The following is a 21,671-nucleotide window of genomic DNA, read 5'->3' as shown; positions in this document are numbered from 1 at the left end:
TAGTTCCTAAACTGAAGAAGCAGGTTTATTATTGATTAGTTACATATTTACAACATTTTTAATCCATTTCAGTGTACCATGTACCAAAAATATATTTTTATCATCAAGGGTGAAAGAATACTCTGACTCTATGATAAATGGTTTGTCAAAGGTCATCTTAACCATCCACCTGGGTGGCAGTAGCGTCGCTAGGGTTTAAAATTTAGGGTGCTTTGAAGGGTGCTTATTAAGGAATTGGGGTGCTAAGAGCAATTGTTAATGCAGGTTGGAACCTTTGTTTTTTTGAGGTGGGGGTAAGTCTACAAAGCCACTTCCCGAATATATAAATGTGTGTCTCTAATATCTTTGTTACTGGAATTATGGCCATGTATATTTCCCCGTATTTCCACAGCCTTTAGGCCGGTTTCATAAGTTATTCCCGATGTCTTGCTTCCTGTTGCATACTTTACTTGGGAAAACAAGCTTTCAACGGAACTGCCGTTAACTCTCAATGGAGCTATGAAATAGTCTGGATATTGTCTCAGAAAATCTTCTGTCAGATTTATCATTCCAAATACACAGATTCTCAACAAGTCCCATGTCTGCCAACTTAAAAATTGGGTTTGAGAAGGGGAAGATATATTAACGTCGGGATCATTCAAAACTTCTTTCACCCAATCAGAAAAATACTTAAATCCCTCTTTTATAGAGTCTATACAAGAACTGTCGCTAATGCACACCCTTTGTTTTGATAGCATTCCTTTTTCAAATATGGCATTGCATGCTCTTAAATAATCATAGGTACGTTTTGAGCTTTCCCGTGCTTCCGGTTTTCCATTGGATTCATAAGCATAATGATAGAGTTCCGATAACAGTGGCTCTTGCTGCATTATTTTACTGGGTGTCACATTTAAACGAGTCCAGGAATCTCTGATTATATAACTGCTGCTTAACCCTGGGACAAATCGAGTTTGCTTGTTAGCGGCTCTATATTCTTCCCTTCTCTTCACGGCCTGAATATCCTGCCATCCAAATTCAACGCCATCTCTTGCGAATTGTTTTGGCCCATTTGGTTTCGATGAAAATAATGCTTGAACTATGCTCTTGAGCTCGTGCGTTGGACAAACGACCCAATAGATTTTTCGGTCTTTCACGAACGGATTATCAAAACTGGGATTAATTGCCAAATTATCTAAATCAGTAGAAAAAGGACCTTTTTGACCCAGAGTACCCTTTATAAGTGCTAAGTTCTCCGCAGCTCCGTCACAAACTAGGCACATTGTATCAAAAGAATAAGCGTGGAAAGCCTCTAATGTTTTAAAAAGGGCTTCAGCTACAAAATGTTGTTGAAATGCGGCTGATGAGGTATAATACGGACCAATTAAATGATAATCAGATGTCAAGTCCCTCCAAATAAATTGCAAAATGTATTGCGTTCCTGATAGATTGTCTGAATGTTTCGGTTCGAATATATCATTTAAATCATTGTATGATTCTCGTGACATAGCCAGTCCCTTAAATTCATTGGATTTGGTGTTCCATATAACCTTGTCGATGACTTTTACTTCATCGAAGATAGTGACGCCTTGACCTTGGGGTTTTCTTTCTCCTTTCTGTTCCTTTTCAAGTTGAAAAGCACGGTATTTGGCAGATTCTCTGGCTAGATGTTCCTGGTCAATTCCTGGCTTTTTAGAATATTTCTTTGATCTTCTTTTAAGTGTTTCTTCACATGGCAATTGCAATATTTCAAAGTTTTTCAATGCTTTAAAGGCAGCTGGACTGCGGCAATAGACTGCCAAAGCAATTCTGAGCGTTATGGAGCTCCAACGGTTTGTTTTCTTCCCCGTTGTGGACGTGTTCTGATCTTTCTGAAAATCGTCTGCGTCTTTCTGAAGCTTTCTTGCAGCATCTCGTTCCCAAGCCTTCTTCAGAAAGTCCTTATTCTTTCTAGATAGTTTGGGGTCATTCAAAACAACATCTAGTTCTGTAGCGCAAGTTGTATTGATATGATTGGCCAGGGCTTCCATTTCCTCAGACTGCTCTTTTCCCAATAACACATCTTTACTTTTAAGTTTTGCTTCTAATTTTGTAAGTTTTCTGTTTAGGATATTTTTAGCTTGGCGTAATCGTGTTAGCCGTACTTTTTTACTTGATGGGGAGAGATTTGTTATGAAAAAGTTGCTCTTAATTGACTGCCTTTTATATTTCCGTGTAGGTGTCTCAGCCTCATTTCTCTTTTTCATTTTAATCACACAGTTTGTAGAGTACTTGCAATGTTTGCATTGTTTCAATTGCCGCAGAGTGGATTTCTCAGCTTGGTAATACACCATACACTTATTTGATTGATATCTTAGACATGGATAGTCAATGCGTACAATTGAGGAATGAATTGGAGAAGTGTCAATCATGTTGACATTTACACCAGTACAAAAGATGCGGTTACTCGTGGGAGACATTAGACTTAAAAGCGTGCTTAGTTGTTCCTTATCTAAGTCACCTTCGTTTGAGATTTTGTAAGTTTCTATCGCCTTAAACATGATTGACAATTGACAATCACCATCATTGCCTATGGTCAATGATAAAGGTTCTAATCGTGGTCCAAGTAAACCAGTCGCGTTTAATCTGCAGATGCTTATGAATGGCTGCCCAAACGCATCGTTCTTTATCTCATATTGAAAATACTTCTGGTAAATCGGTTCTTGTAACGTTTCCACTACTAAAGCTAGAAAAGTAGTATTAATTTGAAGAGGCTCTCTGCAATCTTCTGTAGTAGTCTGAACGCTTGCATCTTGCGTATTTGGCCTAACTATCACCGGTGTTACATATGCTATATGACTTTCTTTGAAACAGCATTGTGTCTGTACCGATGCAAATTTCTTCACAGAGGCACTAGATTCCACCGTTTCAGGAAATACTCGTAAGAGACAACATTGGGTTGACTTTGATAGACATTTAGTTTTATTATTGTTCACAAGTTTTGGGTTGCTTTTGGTGTTTTTGATAACGTACTTCACGATGTTACGATTTACTTGAGAACTTTGGCCAGCCCTGCCTCCCGCTGCAATGTTTAAACCAAGGCCTAGTGATTTAACACATATTACCATAAAATTACAATAGATAAATAGTCAAACTTTAGCTTACCTGTTTCGATCGTGCCAATTTTTGTTGTACCAGATGAATTAGTACCGTTATCCATTATTGCTTAATAGTTGTCGCGACAAAAATATTGTTTTAAATTACCATCCCTACACTCGCGCGCTTGAAGTCCGCCATTACTAAAACAGTGGTCCATGGCCTACAAGATATCTGTAGGGGAGGTCTGAATATGAGCCTCCACGGACGATTTACAGTTTCAAATGACTACAAGAGGCCGCCTCCTTCGTTTTTTGGGTGAAAATGCCGGTTACATTAGTCCAACGGGCGTGTTTTACTTATCAGGGGTAATTATGGTACTTATGATATGACATGACACCCTTCCGTAATGTTAAATGAAAATTCACAGTTTTTAGGGTTAGCGTCCCATAGAAAAAGCATTAAAAAAATTTCAGTTTTTTATTTATATAGTCTTTCCCCTTTCAAGATAAAAAAAGCTCATTTCCAGCTCTGTATTCCAAAAATACGCAGTCTGCTTCGTTTCCTGCTACAAACAAATATATGAGGACTGAGGTATACAGGGTTTCATTATTTGTTAATCTCACCAAAATGCTACTAATTGTGAAGGTGTGTGATATATTTCCTTAAACTAAACCAATGTAGAGGAATTTCCATGTTTACATCAGCACAGATTCTCTCAACGTAACCACGTTGGAAACGGAGAGTTACGTATGAGGTATACTGGGTTTCATTATTTGTTAATGGTTTAGAAATCAACGGTAGTGTTTTCACCCTGTGAAGAATTCAACTTCAAAATATTACAGGAAAGATCACAAAATGTTCAATGTGTTTTCCTACGGCAGTTAAAAGAGTGGTGTATAGGTTACTGGTTAGCGCAGTTCACTCAACATTCTCATTTGAGGACAGGTATACGCGGTTTCATTATTTGTTAATCTCACTAAAATGCTACTAATTGTGAAGGTGTGTGATATAATTCCTTAAAACTAAACCAATGTAGAGGACCAGATTATTCGTTAAAACAATTTTGGTCCTATTGAATCAGTTATACTGTGATGTTACGTTATCATTTTATAAACTATTTGTTACCAACAGTGGATTGTTTAATTCATAAGTAACAGTGGTGCTGGTTAATCCAGGAGGACAGTGTCGTTATATAATTAGTCAAATAATTTTCATGTTTACATCACAGATTCTCTCAACGTAACCACGTTAGAAACGGAGGGTTACGTTGTTTGCTATTTCCACAGTCCACGTTGCCGTTTGTTTATTGGTTTAAATTGCTATGAATTGTATAGGTATTTGATTTAATTACTGGTATTCAAGCTAAACTATAGAATAACATCATTCATTAACATATTGTATAGATAATCTTTACCACAAACCTAGCACAGGATATGATAAAAATTTAACGCAATGTGTTGGAAATAATAAAAAACTCCTCTAAACATTAGAGTTAAGGTGAATTATTTATTAAAAGTCATTTTATAAGCTTAATGAGCACTGACGACAAGTTAATTTCAACGTAATTAAGTGTAATTAACGTGAAATTAAACCCCGAATGTACATTTTTTTTGGATGAAAACTCAGATAACTCTTAAATGATGTCCTTGATTAAGATTGTATCTAACCAAGCCGTTGGTAAAGCCCCATGTTTTCTCTTTCACACTTAAGCTAATTTAAATTATCTCGAAAGCACCTTAATAGGCGCGAAATTCAAAAGTTTAGGGTAAAATAAGAATCGAAAACTCCACTAAAAATTGCAATTAAGGTGAAGTATACATTTAAACTCATTTTATAGCCTAAATGTACACTGCCAAAACACAATCCTACGTTAATTTTAACTCAATTAAATATAATTAACGTGAAATTAAACCAAAATATACATTTTTGGATAAAAGCTCAAATAACTTTTAAATAAACTGTTTAAACTACCCAAAAGTTTAGGGTACCATAATGATGAATATATGGCAAAAATATTAAACTGCACTAAACATTGCAAATAGGGTAAAAAATTCAAATAAATTTTAAGCTTAATCCACTCTCACGAACCACGCTCAAATTAAGATTAAAACATCACAAGTTTTTCGTACAGCCACAGTAGTTTCCTATTTCACTTTCAAATTAATCTAAATGATCATTAAAATACATCAAAAGCGCATACATTAAAATTTTAGGGTAATTGCAATTTAAGTTAATATTTTATTGAAACTTTTATTATAAAATAAATCCACACAAGATAAACAAGATAAGCCGTTAAATTAAACTCAATCAAGTATAATTAACCTAAGAAAAACATTAACATGTACAAAAATGGGCCAAGCCTCGCTTCGTGCCCTCTCCGCCCTAAAAAGTTCTGAGATCCCATGTAGAGCCAAGTCTGCCTTTTGTTCTCATTCAATCGCCAATTGAACAATTATGTTATAAATTAAGTCCTTTTCCTAATTAATAACCAATCTTCTTTGACTCTATCATTATTATACATCTTTGTTCGTATCAAAAATATCGTGACTTGGCAATCGCAAGTAAGTAATATTAAAAGGAAGTCGAAGGGATATTCACTAAATCGTTTATGGTCGAGGGGATATGTACAAGTTTATAAGATGAGTCATGCACAACCCTATGTACAAATTATATGGTGAGTTATGCATAACCCTATTTACAAGTTTATAAGGCGAGTTATGCATAACCTTATGTACACCTGCGCTTGCCAAGTCACGATATTTTTGATACGAACAAAGATGTATAATAATGATAGAGTCAAAGAATATTGGTTATTAATTAGGAAAAGTACTTAATTTATAACATAATTGTTCAATTGGCGATTGAATGAGACCAAAAGGCAGACTTGGCTCTACATGGGATTTCAGAACTTTTACGGCGGAGAGGGCACGAAGCGAGGCTTGGCCCATTTTTGTACATGTTAATGTTTTTCTTAGGATCTCACTTCTTTTTGTAGACCCTCTCGTTATACTTCGGTAGTTATATTAAAACAAGACCCTCTCGTGGTACTTCGTTTGCCAATATAATCGCTAACGTTTGTCCATATTTACGCTGAATTACCCCTTTCGACCCGCAGAGAATATGCAATAAAGATTGTACGCGATATCCTAATAAAAGAATGTAGCATCAGTTACGACACATTTCTATTAAACTACTACTCCTATTAGCTTTAATATATATTTAACTTTCGGTTAACTTTGGACCATTACGTCCTTTCATCAAGAACACACACTATTTCTGTTGAAAAGACGGCAGCGCCATCTAGTTTTAAAATAAAGAACTAAAGAACAATTTTATAAAAATTTCGGGATGTTTTAATTTTTCTGTGCTTTATAAAATAAATGAAAACTAAATCTTGAATTTTAAGTTTCTATCTCCCCTAGAAGTACCTTAGAATTTTGATGATCGGTGAGTGAGTGACAAAATAAGGTAAATTTCACCTGCGATATTTCGAAAAGTATATAGGGTAGGAACTTGAAATTTGGAAACAATAGCTAGGATTGACAGTCCTCGCAGCAAGCAAAATTTCAGACTTTCACCTATACCCATCACGAAGTTACAGTGGGCTTAAAAGTGCCACGAGTTGCTTCGAGAAAAGGATGTCAGTGCTCGACTTGGCTGGGAGCACGGCAGTGCTCCCAGAATGTGAAAGATTCGTGTTTTGGGTAAATTCATGGATACCTTATAATTAAACTAACAAATCTTTCACCCAGCCTCCATTTTCCTGTTTAATTCTTACGATTAATTAAATTGTCATTTAAAAGCTTTTTTCCCCATTTTGAAAAGAGAGCCATTGAAAAGGCGTGATATTTAAAAGTTTTGGGGCAAAGTAGTGATTGTTCTGCAAGAGTCAAACAGTCACTCCTCTAAAGTTTGCAGAATTTCTTGTTCAAACTCGTATAATAAACTGAAATAACACTAGTAAAAGAAGATAAGCCGTTAATTTCAACTTAATGATCATATTTAATTAAAATTAATCGAAAACAACAGGGTTTTTTTGGGTAACTATAGATAACCCTTAACTGAAATAACAAAATAAGATTAAACTACGCCAGTTGTTCTTTCAGCCTAAATGTTTTCCTATTTAACACTAAAATTAATTACATTATCACTATAATGCATTAATAGGCTCCAAACACAAAATTTTAGGGTAAGGAATGTGTCAAAATGAAACTTTTCCATTTAAATTTTAATATATCATTAGCATAGTTCGCCAAATCACCAGCAACAATTTAATCTGGCAACATTCAATGTAATAATGTTGCCAATAAAACAAGGGCGTCTAGCCCATAACTAAGCCATATCACTAGCCATCTCTCGCTATCCCTAATTCAATAAATTTTCTTCTACTGAAATACCACCTAGCATACCAGTCAAGTGGGGGGAGCAACAGAAAATTTTAAAGCACAGTCTTACGATAAGTCTTGGAATTTGGGCCTCAAATTACAACCTCTAATCGAATCCGTTTGGTACACATCAACGTCAACGTAAATGTTCAATGTGATTACCATTGTGGTGCAGGCACTCTTCATCTGTCCATGTCTTTCAATTACTAATGCCTTCAGAGATTTTCTTATCAAGAAAAAGGGTCCGATAATTTGGTTTCCAAGAATGCCCTCCCAAAAATGCACGTTATGAAGGTTTAAGGTACCATCCTTAAATAGCCTCGTCAGAGAACAGTACCTTTCTAAAAATAATGGATCGGCTTCAATTAGTTCACGCAAAGGTTTTGCCGTTTTGGGTAATCCTCGTAAACATCATGTTCAATTTTCCCTGGTTTGAATACACTGGCATTTTGCTAAAAGACGAGACTAACTAATTAAATTCGGTCCTAACTGCTACGTAACGACGATTAGTTTTCACTACGGCCTTTTTTCTCGGTTCCTCAGACAACTCGGACCTTCTGCTTCAAAGTCATTCCCAAAGAAACCTTTATGTTTTCTTTATTTTGTTCATAGTTTAAGGTTAGGGGGCCGACCTTTATTACAATGGTTTCTTTTTTCGGTATTTGTGCCTTTTTAACAGGCGTATTGTTAAAATTGTAACACTACAGAAATTGTATTTCAAATGGGACCGGCAATACCGCAACGCTGAGCCGAAAAACTGGATGGTAATTGTTTGGACCTATAGGGTCAGGACATTGGAGGACCAAACATACCGTGGTGTCACGTGTCGAATGTTAAAGCGACCTTCACCACTATACATACTATGACCTGCTGCTCAAGCTGACAATCTTTGAAAACTCAACTTTGAGGAACTTCCGGTCTTTTTAGATATAAAGGGGCTTTCAGTGTCGCTAAGTAGTAGAATTACAGTAGTTGGTCTCGTTTCCTAGCAAAATGCCAACTTATTCTAACCAGGAAAAATTGGGCAGCAAGTTTATTTTGGGTGAAGGTCGCGGTAACATTCAACCATAGAGAATTTTACACATGTGTAAAATTCTCTCTGGTTCAACTAAAGGTAGTGCTTTATGCCGAACGGTCTCCACACCGACATTTGGGTGCGAGGACTTTCGTCATTTCGATAGTGCAAGATCGTGAACGTAGAAGAGACTGTATAGTCTGTAATGAGGATACAGACTTTGACATCGTAGAAAGTTTTGAAGCCAATCTCATGCTTGTAGTAGAGCGGTGGAACAAGAAGTTGCACTAAGCCATTCTACTGTTCGTGCCAGTTTACAAGGGCATTACTACAGGCATAATCATATCCCCCTACATCAAGCCTTAACGGACGAGAAGTACCTAAGACGGCAATACCATTAGTCTTGCCATGCGTCATGAGTTTAGTGGTTGCAAATGTAATGCAAGACACGGACAGTCATCTGGAAGAGTGCCTCAACCACAATGGTAGACACTTCGAATATTTACGTTGAGTTGTTTACTAAACAGTTTAGAGGTTGCAATTTGAGGCCCAGGTTCTAAGACTAATCGTAGGACTGTGCTTTAAAATATTTTGTTGCATTCACGCATATTCTCCTGTATTCTTTGTGTATCTTGCCACTCGTTGTCACTTAAATACAATAAAACATGAATTCTAAACATTTATTTACACCCTGTATAATTTAGCACGACATCACCCGTTGGCAGTATTGGGGGTTGTACATAAAGGAAGCTGTTGGTCTGATCTCGACAACACTGTATATGTATACAGTGTACGAAACAAATATTTTTCTTCCATATTTCAAATACCGTCGTTTTTAAACTTTTCATAAATAAAGTACAACACAATATGCTTATATAGACATCGTCTTCAAGCTCTTCTACTCATGATGCATTTCCTCAAAAATTCTCATTGATATATGTTTAGAGTGTACACAACAAATAAAAAAATTTATTCTACATTTCAAATACTGTCATTTTTGAACTAACTTCATATATAAAGTACAACATTATATGCTTTTCGAAAACTATGCTATTGGATATGAGTTCATATAATTAACTATACTTAAGTACTTCTTTAAGCTATTAGAAATAGATCAACCCCAAATGTATGTCGGTACAAAAAACATGAAATTATTCAAATTTTAATTACATTAAGACTGAAGGGACAGATATTATAAAAAAACGTCTTGGTTTGGACCAAGGCCGAAAAAACAAACGATATGTCTGAGGTTTATCAGTTGACTGAAGTTTCAGATATTGCAATTTCTTTTTAAATTACTTTTATTCCTTTAATCCTTAATCAATATTTAATTCAATCAACTTATTTTTACTGTTAATCGATCTATTCCCTCTAAATTAATTTCAAAAATTACATATCTACGCTTTTTCAAGAATAATTCCATTTTCCGAAAACATTTTATCATGAAATTAATTATTTTGAAGGGATTTCGTGTCGATGATTACTAAGTTGGAAGCACAGTTTTAATTCTTGTTGCCTTGACAAATTTTCAAGTTTGCACCAAAAAAGTTTAAATCTGTTGTAAGTTGCTGGGAAGACTGATGTCAAGAAATTATGATAAAGAATTTATTTTGCTCAAACTAATTTATAAACTTATGTTGTCTACTTAAGACAAAGCAACAACCTCGGTCCTGTCTTGTTTCTTTTAGTAGGTAGCTCTCCTTTTATGCACTGGAAAAATATGATATCGGTGTAAATATAACCAAAGGAAAGGGTAAAGTTTACATAAAAAGAAATACTTCTCAGTTCCGATGACTTGTTATTTCCTGAGGAAATAAAATGGTTGAACACATCATACCTTACCAGAACTGCCATGGACCGATCGTACACAAATTACATAAGGAGAAACTAAAACACTGGGGCGATGCCGCCATTGGGGTCTTCTCCCTCTCGCCTAGAAGCACCGCTAGAGGCAGTGCGAGTTGACTTTCCTCCCGCCTGTAGTGAACTTTGGCACCGTCTGACGATGGCCCTTGGTGCAAGGAAGAATACCCCAATGGTCTCCTCGCCCCTGTGTGTTTTCGGAAATGGTCTCTACGCCTGATAAAATCATTCCGCGTAATACGTAACCGGTGTACAATACAAGTAACGCCAACAATGTAGTAAGGGGTGATGACGTTCCAAATCTAGATTGAGTTATGGCCAAGAAGCTTTGAAGTTCGGAGAGGGAAACTGCAGTGCAACCTTTCCTTCATAGTCGCGACAAAAAAATGTAACATTTCGATATTCGAAGTTAAATGTATAAATTCGTGTCCCCAATATATGCATCCACTATCAAATATTTACATTTTCCTTTCAAGTTATATCAAAGATCGCTTGCTCTTTTTAGACACTTCGTATAATATTTCAAATATTCAATATTCGTCACCCAACACGTACTCCCTTCAAAATAATTAATTTCATGATAAAATGTTTTCGGAAAATGGAATTATTCTTGAAAAAGCGTAGATATGTAATTTTTGAAATTAATTTAGAGGGAATAGATCGATTAACAGTAAAAATAAGTTGATTGAATTAAATATTGATTAAGGATTAAAGGAATAAAAGTAATTTAAAAAGAAATTGCAATATCTGAAACTTCAGTCAACTGATAAACCTCAGACATATCGTTTGTTTTTTCGGCCTTGGTCCAAACCAAGACGTTTTTTTATAATGCTATGCTATGCTATGCTATGCTAAGCTATGCTAAGCTAAGCTATGCTAAGCTAAGCTAAGCTAAGCTATGCTATGCTAAGCTAAGCTAAGCTAAGCTATGCTATGCTATGCTAAGCTAAGCTATGCTAAGCTAAGCTAAGCTATGCTATGCTATGCTAAGCTAAGCTAAGCTAAGCTATGCTATGCTAATCTAAGCTATGCTAAGCTATGCTATGCTATGCTAAGCTAAGCTAAGCTAAGCTATGCTAAGCTAAGCTATGCTATGCTAAGCTATGCCATGCTATGCTAAGCTATGCTATGCTAAGCTATGCCATGCTATGCTAAGCTAAGCTATGCTAACCTATGCTAAGGTAAGCTAAGCTAAGCTATGCTATGCTATGCTATGCTAAGCTAAGCTATGCTATGCTATGCTATGCTAAGCTAAGCTAAGCTAAGCTATGCTATGCTATGCTAAGCTAAGCTAAGCTAAGCTATGCTATGCTATGCTATGCTATGCTAAGCTATGCTATGCTAAGCTATGCTAAGCTAAGCTAAGCTAAGCTATGCTATGCTAAGCTAAGCTAAGCTAAGCTATGCTATGCTATGCTAAGCTATGCTAAGCTAAGCTAAGCTATGCTATGCTATGCTAAGCTAAGCTAAGCTAAGCTATGCTAAGCTAAGCTATGCTAAGCTAAGCTATGCTATGCTATGCTATGCTATGCTATGCTATACTATGCTAAGCTAAGCTATGCTATGCTAAGCTAAGCTATGCTAAGCTATGCTAAGCTATGCTAAGCAATGCTAAGCTATGCTAAGCTATGCTATGCTAAGCTAAGCTATGCTAAGCTATGCTATGCTAAGCTAAGCTATTCTAAGCTAAGCTAAGCTAAGCTATGCTAAGCTAAGCTATACTAACCTATGCTAAGCTAAGCTATGCTAAGCTAAGCTAAGCTAAGCTATGCTAATCTAAGCTATGCTAAGCTATGCTATGCTATGCTAAGCTAAGCTAAGCTAAGCTATGCTAAGCTAAGCTATGCTATGCTAAGCTATGCCATGCTATGCTAAGCTATGCTATGCTAAGCTATGCCATGCTATGCTAAGCTAAGCTATGCTATGCTAAGCTAAGCTATGCTAAGCTAAGCTATGCTAAGCTAAGCTATGCTATGCTATGCTATGCTATGCTATGCTATACTATGCTAAGCTAAGCTATGCTATGCTAAGCTAAGCTATGCTAAGCTATGCTAAGCTAAGCTAAGCAATGCTAAGCTATGCTAAGCTAAGCTATGCTAAGCTAAGCTAAGCTATGCTATGCTATGCTAAGCTAAGCTATGCTATGCTATGCTAAGCTAAGCTAAGCTATGCTATGCTATGCTAAGCTAAGCTAAGCTATGCTAAGCTTAGCTAAGCTAAGCTATGCTATGCTATGCTAAGCTAAGCTAAGCTATGCTAAGCTAAGCTAAGCTAAGCTATGCTATGCTATGCTAAGCTATGCTATGCTAAGCTAAGCTAAGCTATGCTATGCTATGCTAAGCTAAGCTATGCTAAGCTATGCTAAGCTAAGCTAAGCTATGCTAAGCTAAGCTAAGCTATGCTAAGCTAAGCTATGCTATGCTATGCTAAGCTATGCTATGCTAAGCTAAGCTAAGCTAAGCTATGCTAAGCTAAGCTATGCTATGCTATGCTATGCTATGCTATGCTATACTATGCTAAGCTAAGCTATGCTATGCTAAGCTAAGCTATGCTAAGCTATGCTAAGCTATGCTAAGCAATGCTAAGCTATGCTAAGCTAAGCTAAGCTAAGCTAAGCTAAGCTATGCTATGCTAAGCTAAGCTATGCTAAGCTATGCTATGCTATGCTAAGCTATGCCATGCTATGCTAAGCTATGCTATGCTAAGCTATGCCATGCTATGCTAAGCTAAGCTAAGCTAAGCTAAGCTATGCTAAGCTATGCTAAGCTAAGCTAAGCTAAGCTATGCTATGCTATGCTAAGCTATGCTAAGCTAAGCTAAGCTAAGCTATGCTATGCTATGCTAAGCTATGCTAAGCTAAGCTAAGCTAAGCTAAGCTATGCTATGCTAAGCTAAGCTATGCTAAGGTATGCTATGCTAAGCTAAGCTATGCTAAGCTAAGCTATGTTAAGCTAAGCTATGCTAAGCTAAGCTAAGCTAAGCTATGCTAAGCTAAGCTATACTATGCTATGCTAAGCTAAGCTAAGCTAAGCTAAGCCATGCTATGCTAAGCTATGCTAAGCTATGCTAAGCTAAGCTAAGCTATGCTATGCTATGCTAAGCTAAGCTATGCTATGCTATGCTAAGCTAAGCTAAGCTATGCTATGCTATGCTAAGCTAAGCTAAGCTATGCTAAGCTTATTTAAGCTAAGCTATGCTATGCTATGCTAAGCTAAGCTAAGCTATGCTAAGCTAAGCTAAGCTAAGCTATGCTATGCTATGCTAAGCTATGCTATGCTAAGCTAAGCTAAGCTATGCTATGCTATGCTAAGCTAAGCTATGCTAAGCTATGCTAAGCTAAGCTAAGCTATGCTAAGCTAAGCTAAGCTATGCTAAGCTAAGCTATGCTATGCTAAGCTATGCTATGCTAAGCTAAGCTAAGCTAAGCTATGCTAAGCTAAGCTATGCTATGCTATGCTATGCTATGCTATGCTATACTATGCTAAGCTAAGCTATGCTATGCTAAGCTAAGCTATGCTAAGCTATGCTAAGCTATGCTAAGCAATACTAAGCTATGCTAAGCTATGCTATGCTAAGCTAAGCTATGCTAAGCTATGCTATGCTAAGCTAAGCTATTCTAAGCTAAGCTAAGCTAAGCTATGCTAAGCTAAGCTATACTAACCTATGCTAAGCTAAGCTATGCTAAGCTAAGCTAAGCTAAGCTATGCTAAGCTAAGCTATACTATGCTATGCTATGCTATGCTAAGCTAAGCTAAGCTAAGCTATGCTAAGCTAAGCTATGCTATGCTAAGCTATGCCATGCTATGCTAAGCTATGCTATGCTAAGCTATGCCATGCTATGCTAAGCTAAGCTAAGCTATGCTATGCTAAGCTAAGCTAAGCTATGCTATGCTAAGCTAAGCTAAGCTATGCTATGCTATGCTATGCTAAGCTAAGCTAAGCTAAGCTTTGCTATGCTATGCTAAGCTAAGCTATACTATGCTATGCTATGCTATGCTAAGCTAAGCTAAGCTAAGCTATGCTAAGCTAAGCTAAGCTATGCTATGCTATGCTATGCTAAGCTAAGCTAAGCTAAGCTTTGCTATGCTATGCTAAGCTAAGCTATACTATGCTATGCTATGCTATGCTAAGCTAAGCTAAGCTAAGCTATGCTAAGCTAAGCTATGCTATGCTAAGCTATGCCATGCTATGCTAAGCTATGCTATGCTAAGCTATGCCATGCTAAGCTAAGCTAAGCTAAGCTATGCTATGCTAAGCTAAGCTAAGCTATGCTATGCTAAGCTAAGCTAAGCTATGCTATGCTATGCTATGCTAAGCTAAGCTAAGCTAAGCTTTGCTATGCTATGCTAAGCTAAGCTATGCTATGCTATGCTATGCTAAGCTAAGCTAAGCTATGCTATGCTATGCTAAGCTAAGCTATGCTATGCTATGCTAAGCTAAGCTATGCTAAGCTAAGCTAAGCTATGCTATGCTATGCTAAGCTAAGCTAAGCTAAGCTATGCTATGCTAATCTAAGCTATGCTAAGCTATGCTATGCTATTTTAAGCTAAGCTAAGCTAAGCTATGCTAAGCTAAGCTATGCTATGCTAAGCTATGCCATGCTATGCTAAGCTATGCTATGCTAAGCTATGCCATGCTATGCTAAGCTAAGCTATGCTATGCTAAGCTAAGCTATGCTAAGCTAAGCTATGCTAAGCTAAGCTATGCTATGCTATGCTATGCTATGCTATGCTATACTATGCTAAGCTAAGCTATGCTATGCTAAGCTAAGCTATGCTAAGCTATGCTAAGCTATGCTAAGCTATGCTAAGCTATGCTAAGCAATGCTAAGCTATGCTAAGCTATGCTATGCTAAGCTAAGCTATGCTAAGCTATGCTATGCTAAGCTAAGCTATTCTAAGCTAAGCTAAGCTAAGCTATGCTAAGCTAAGCTATACTAACCTATGCTAAGCTAAGCTATGCTAAGCTAAGCTAAGCTAAGCTATGCTAATCTAAGCTATGCTAAGCTATGCTATGCTATGCTAAGCTAAGCTAAGCTAAGCTATGCTAAGCTAAGCTATGCTATGCTAAGCTATGCCATGCTATGCTAAGCTATGCTATGCTAAGCTATGCCATGCTATGCTAAGCTAAGCTATGCTATGCTAAGCTAAGCTATGCTAAGCTAAGCTAAGCTATGCTAAGCTAAGCTATGCTAAGCTAAGCTATGCTAAGCTAAGCTAAGCTAAGCTATGCTAAGCTAAGCTATGCTATGCTATGCTATGCTATGCTAAGCTAAGCTAAGCTATGCTAAGCTATGCTATGCTAAGCTAAGCTATGCTATGCTAAGCTAAGCTATGCTAAGCTATGCTATGCTAAGCTAAGCTATTCTAAGCTAAGCTAAGCTAAGCTATGCTAAGCTAAGCTATACTAACCTATGCTAAGCTAAGCTATGCTAAGCTAAGCTAAGCTAAGCTATGCTAAGCTAAGCTATACTATGCTATGCTATGCTATGCTAAGCTAAGCTAAGCTAAGCTATGCTAAGCTAAGCTATGCTATGCTAAGCTATGCCATGCTATGCTAAGCTATGCTATGCTAAGCTATGCCATGCTATGCTAAGCTAAGCTAAGCTATGCTATGCTAAGCTAAGCTAAGCTATGCTATGCTATGCTATGCTAAGCTAAGCTAAGCTATGCTATGCTAAGCTAAGCTAAGCTAAGCTATGCTATGCTATGCTAAGCTATGCTATACTATGCTATGCTATGCTATGCTAAGCTAAGCTAAGCTAAGCTATGCTAAGCTAAGCTAAGCTATGCTATGCTATGCTATGCTAAGCTAAGCTAAGCTAAGCTTTGCTATGCTATGCTAAGCTAAGCTATACTATGCTATGCTATGCTATGCTAAGCTAAGCTAAGCTAAGCTATGCTAAGCTAAGCTATGCTATGCTAAGCTATGCCATGCTATGCTAAGCTATGCTATGCTAAGCTATGCCATGCTAAGCTAAGCTAAGCTAAGCTATGCTATGCTAAGCTAAGCTAAGCTATGCTATGCTAAGCTAAGCTAAGCTATGCTATGCTATGCTATGCTAAGCTAAGCTAAGCTAAGCTAAGCTATGCTATGCTAAGCTAAGCTATGCTATGCTATGCTATGCTAAGCTAAGCTAAGCTATGCTATGCTATGCTAAGCTAAGCTAAGCTAAGCTTTGCTATGCTATGCTAAGCTAAGCTATGCTATGCTATGCTATGCTAAGCTAAGCTAAGCTATGCTATGCTATGCTAAGCTAAGCTAAGCTATGCTTAGCTATGCTAAGCTAAGCTAAGCTATGCTATGCTATGCTAAGCTAAGCTAAGCTAAGCTATGCTATGCTAATCTAAGCTATGCTAAGCTATGCTATGCTATTTTAAGCTAAGCTAAGCTAAGCTATGCTAAGCTAAGCTATGCTATGCTAAGCTATGCCATGCTATGCTAAGCTATGCTATGCTAAGCTATGCCATGCTATGCTAAGCTAAGCTATGCTATGCTAAGCTAAGCTAAGCTATGCTATGCTAAGCTAAACTAAGCTATGCTATGCTATGCTATGCTAAGCTAAGCTAAGCTAAGCTTTGCTATGCTATGCTAAGCTAAGCTATGCTATGCTATGCTATGCTAAGCTAAGCTAAGCTATGCTATGCTATGCTAAGCTAAGCTATGCTATGCTATGCTAAGCTAAGCTATGCTAAGCTAAGCTAAGCTATGCTATGCTATGCTAAGCTAAGCTAAGCTAAGCTATGCTATGCTAATCTAAGCTATGCTAAGCTATGCTATGCTATTTTAAGCTAAGCTAAGCTAAGCTATGCTAAGCTAAGCTATGCTATGCTAAGCTATGCCATGCTATGCTAAGCTATGCTATGCTAAGCTATGCCATGCTATGCTAAGCTAAGCTATGCTATGCTAAGCTAAGCTATGCTAAGCTAAGCTATGCTAAGCTAAGCTATGCTATGCTATGCTATGCTATACTATGCTAAGCTAAGCTATGCTATGCTAAGCTAAGCTATGCTAAGCTATGCTAAGCTATGCTAAGCAATGCTAAGCTATGCTAAGCTATGCTATGCTAAGCTAAGCTATGCTAAGCTATGCTATGCTAAGCTAAGCTATTCTAAGCTAAGCTAAGCTAAGCTATGCTAAGCTAAGCTATACTAACCTATGCTAAGCTAAGCTATGCTAAGCTAAGCTAAGCTAAGCTATGCTAATCTAAGCTATGCTAAGCTATGCTAAGCTATGCTATGCTATGCTAAGCTAAGCTAAGCTAAGCTATGCTAAGCTAAGCTATGCTATGCTAAGCTATGCCATGCTATGCTAAGCTATGCTATGCTAAGCTATGCCATGCTATGCTAAGCTAAGCTATGCTATGCTAAGCTAAGCTATGCTAAGCTAAGCTATGCTAAGCTAAGCTAAGCTAAGCTATGCTAAGCTAAGCTATGCTAAGCTAAGCTATGCTAAGCTAAGCTATGCTAAGCTAAGCTAAGCTAAGCTATGCTAAGCTAAGCTATGCTATGCTATGCTATGCTATGCTAAGCTAAGCTAAGCTATGCTAAGCTATGCTATGCTAAGCTAAGCTATGCTATGCTAAGCTAAGCTATGCTAAGCTAAGCTATTCTAAGCTAAGCTAAGCTAAGCTATGCTAAGCTAAGCTATACTAACCTATGCTAAGCTAAGCTATGCTAAGCTAAGCTAAGCTAAGCTATGCTAAGCTAAGCTATACTATGCTATGCTATGCTAAGCTAAGCTAAGCTAAGCTATGCTAAGCTAAGCTATGCTATGCTAAGCTATGCCATGCTATGCTAAGCTATGCTATGCTAAGCTATGCCATGCTATGCTAAGCTAAGCTAAGCTATGCTATGCTAAGCTAAGCTAAGCTATGCTATGCTAAGCTAAGCTAAGCTATGCTATGCTATGCTATGCTATGCTAAGCTAAGCTAAGCTTTGCTATGCTATGCTAAGCTAAGCTATACTATGCTATGCTATGCTATGCTAAGCTAAGCTAAGCTAAGCTATGCTAAGCTAAGCTAAGCTATGCTATGCTATGCTATGCTAAGCTAAGCTAAGCTAAGCTTTGCTATGCTATGCTAAGCTAAGCTATACTATGCTATGCTATGCTATGCTAAGCTAAGCTAAGCTAAGCTATGCTAAGCTAAGCTATGCTATGCTAAGCTATGCCATGCTATGCTAAGCTATGCTATGCTAAGCTATGCCATGCTAAGCTAAGCTAAGCTAAGCTATGCTATGCTAAGCTAAGCTAAGCTATGCTATGCTAAGCTAAGCTAAGCTATGCTATGCTATGCTATGCTAAGCTAAGCTAAGCTAAGCTTTGCTATGCTATGCTAAGCTAAGCTATGCTATGCTATGCTATGCTAAGCTAAGCTAAGCTATGCTATGCTATGCTAAGCTAAGCTATGCTATGCTATGCTAAGCTAAGCTATGCTAAGCTAAGCTAAGCTATGCTATGCTATGCTAAGCTAAGCTAAGCTAAGCTATGCTATGCTAATCTAAGCTATGCTAAGCTATGCTATGCTATTTTAAGCTAAGCTAAGCTAAGCTATGCTAAGCTAAGCTATGCTATGCTAAGCTATGCCATGCTATGCTAAGCTATGCTATGCTAAGCTATGCCATGCTATGCTAAGCTAAGCTATGCTATGCTAAGCTAAGCTATGCTAAGCTAAGCTAAGCTATGCTATGCTAAGCTAAGCTATGCTAAGCTAAGCTATGCTAAGCTAAGCTATGCTATGCTATGCTATGCTATGCTATGCTATACTATGCTAAGCTAAGCTATGCTATGCTAAGCTAAGCTATGCTAAGCTATGCTAAGCTATGCTAAGCAATGCTAAGCTATGCTAAGCTATGCTATGCTAAGCTAAGCTATGCTATGCTATGCTATGCTAAGCTAAGCTATGCTATGCTATGCTAAGCTAAGCTATGCTAAGCTAAGCTAAGCTATGCTATGCTATGCTAAGCTAAGCTAAGCTAAGCTATGCTATGCTAATCTAAGCTATGCTAAGCTATGCTATGCTATTTTAAGCTAAGCTAAGCTAAGCTATGCTAAGCTAAGCTATGCTATGCTAAGCTATGCCATGCTATGCTAAGCTATGCTATGCTAAGCTATGCCATGCTATGCTAAGCTAAGCTATGCTATGCTAAGCTAAGCTATGCTAAGCTAAGCTATGCTAAGCTAAGCTATGCTATGCTATGCTATGCTATACTATGCTAAGCTAAGCTATGCTATGCTAAGCTAAGCTATGCTAAGCTATGCTAAGCTATGCTAAGCAATGCTAAGCTATGCTAAGCTATGCTATGCTAAGCTAAGCTATGCTAAGCTATGCTATGCTAAGCTAAGCTATTCTAAGCTAAGCTAAGCTAAGCTATGCTAAGCTAAGCTATACTAACCTATGCTAAGCTAAGCTATGCTAAGCTAAGCTAAGCTAAGCTATGCTAATCTAAGCTATGCTAAGCTATGCTAAGCTATGCTATGCTATGCTAAGCTAAGCTAAGCTAAGCTATGCTAAGCTAAGCTATGCTATGCTAAGCTATGCCATGCTATGCTAAGCTATGCTATGCTAAGCTATGCCATGCTATGCTAAGCTAAGCTATGCTATGCTAAGCTAAGCTATGCTAAGCTAAGCTATGCTAAGCTAAGCTAAGCTAAGCTATGCTAAGCTAAGCTATGCTAAGCTAAGCTATGCTAAGCTAAGCTATGCTAAGCTAAGCTAAGCTAAGCTATGCTAAGCTAAGCTATGCTATGCTATGCTATGCTATGCTAAGCTAAGCTAAGCTATGCTAAGCTATGCTATGCTAAGCTAAGCTATGCTATGCTAAGCTAAGCTATGCTAAGCTAAGCTATTCTAAGCTAAGCTAAGCTAAGCTATGCTAAGCTAAGCTATACTAACCTATGCTAAGCTAAGCTATGCTAAGCTAAGCTAAGCTAAGCTATGCTAAGCTAAGCTATACTATGCTATGCTATGCTAAGCTAAGCTAAGCTAAGCTATGCTAAGCTAAGCTATGCTATGCTAAGCTATGCCATGCTATGCTAAGCTATGCTATGCTAAGCTATGCCATGCTATGCTAAGCTAAGCTAAGCTATGCTATGCTAAGCTAAGCTAAGCTATGCTATGCTAAGCTAAGCTAAGCTATGCTATGCTATGCTATGCTATGCTAAGCTAAGCTAAGCTTTGCTATGCTATGCTAAGCTAAGCTATACTATGCTATGCTATGCTATGCTAAGCTAAGCTAAGCTAAGCTATGCTAAGCTAAGCTAAGCTATGCTATGCTATGCTATGCTAAGCTAAGCTAAGCTAAGCTTTGCTATGCTATGCTAAGCTAAGCTATACTATGCTATGCTATGCTATGCTAAGCTAAGCTAAGCTAAGCTATGCTAAGCTAAGCTATGCTATGCTAAGCTATGCCATGCTATGCTAAGCTATGCTATGCTAAGCTATGCCATGCTAAGCTAAGCTAAGCTAAGCTATGCTATGCTAAGCTAAGCTAAGCTATGCTATGCTAAGCTAAGCTAAGCTATGCTATGCTATGCTATGCTAAGCTAAGCTAAGCTAAGCTTTGCTATGCTATGCTAAGCTAAGCTATGCTATGCTATGCTATGCTAAGCTAAGCTAAGCTATGCTATGCTATGCTAAGCTAAGCTATGCTATGCTATGCTAAGCTAAGCTATGCTAAGCTAAGCTAAGCTATGCTATGCTATGCTAAGCTAAGCTAAGCTAAGCTATGCTATGCTAATCTAAGCTATGCTAAGCTATGCTATGCTATTTTAAGCTAAGCTAAGCTAAGCTATGCTAAGCTAAGCTATGCTATGCTAAGCTATGCCATGCTATGCTAAGCTATGCTATGCTAAGCTATGCCATGCTATGCTAAGCTAAGCTATGCTATGCTAAGCTAAGCTATGCTAAGCTAAGCTAAGCTATGCTATGCTAAGCTAAGCTATGCTAAGCTAAGCTATGCTAAGCTAAGCTATGCTATGCTATGCTATGCTATGCTATGCTATACTATGCTAAGCTAAGCTATGCTATGCTAAGCTAAGCTATGCTAAGCTATGCTAAGCTATGCTAAGCAATGCTAAGCTATGCTAAGCTATGCTATGCTAAGCTAAGCTATGCTAAGCTATGCTATGCTAAGCTAAGCTATTCTAAGCTAAGCTAAGCTAAGCTATGCTAAGCTAAGCTATACTAACCTATGCTAAGCTAAGCTATGCTAAGCTATGCTATGCTAAGCTAAGCTAAGCTATGCTATGCTATGCTAAGCTAAGCTATGCTAAGCTATGCTAAGCTATGCTAAGCTAAGCTAAGCTATGCTAAGCTAAGCTAAGCTATGCTAAGCTAAGCTATGCTATGCTA

General features: G+C 37.6%; 2 protein-coding genes and 1 long non-coding RNA gene across 11 annotated transcripts in view; 2 read left to right on the top strand and 1 right to left on the bottom strand.

The window, feature by feature from the left end:
• Positions 1–21,671, top strand: part of LOC149654389 (uncharacterized) — a 55,814-nt gene that overhangs the window by 27,688 nt on the left and 6,455 nt on the right. The gene's annotated exons all lie outside the window — the stretch shown is intronic.
• Positions 9–3,433, bottom strand: LOC149654391 (uncharacterized). 2 transcript variants are annotated; one of them, XM_089845846.1, is made up of 2 exons: positions 3,121–3,433; positions 9–3,058 (listed from the first exon to the last, which is right to left on the bottom strand). In XM_089845846.1, the coding sequence occupies exons 1-2, from the start codon at positions 3,173–3,175 to the stop codon at positions 300–302; spliced, it is 2,814 nt and encodes a 937-aa protein (XP_089701972.1). In that variant the 5' UTR covers positions 3,176–3,433; the 3' UTR covers positions 9–299. The 2 variants fall into 2 exon arrangements, with proteins under 2 accessions (XP_089701972.1, XP_089701973.1); XM_089845847.1 differs by having other exon boundaries at positions 9–3,037.
• Positions 3,534–9,440, top strand: LOC149654390 (uncharacterized). Of its 4 annotated transcripts, XR_016370580.1 has the most exons (4): positions 3,652–3,808; positions 3,897–3,999; positions 4,283–6,758; positions 9,159–9,440. It is a non-coding gene; the product is annotated as an uncharacterized LOC149654390 (long non-coding RNA). The 4 variants fall into 4 exon arrangements; XR_016370581.1 differs by lacking the exons at positions 4,283–6,758; positions 9,159–9,440 and adding an exon at positions 3,534–3,645 and having other exon boundaries at positions 3,736–3,808; positions 3,897–4,036; XR_016370578.1 differs by lacking the exons at positions 4,283–6,758; positions 9,159–9,440 and adding an exon at positions 3,540–3,645 and having other exon boundaries at positions 3,700–3,808; positions 3,897–4,036.

The sequence above is a fragment of the Phalangium opilio genome, unplaced genomic scaffold, assembly GCF_054372755.1.
Source record: "Phalangium opilio isolate 3A_F unplaced genomic scaffold, DU_Popi_V2 ptg000079l_1, whole genome shotgun sequence".
NCBI lineage: Eukaryota > Metazoa > Arthropoda > Arachnida > Opiliones > Phalangiidae > Phalangium > Phalangium opilio.
This window is presented reverse-complemented; position numbering and strand designations above follow the sequence as displayed.

Bases quoted from the DNA above. Each gene is read 5' to 3' on its own strand.
- LOC149654391 (XM_089845846.1), bottom strand. From the start codon at position 3,175: ATGGATAACGGTACTAATTCATCTGGTACAACAAAAATTGGCACGATC. The intron at 3,059-3,120 runs GTAAGCTAAAGT...TTAAATCACTAG, and splicing joins AATTGGCACGATCGAAACAG to GCCTTGGTTTAAACATTGCA.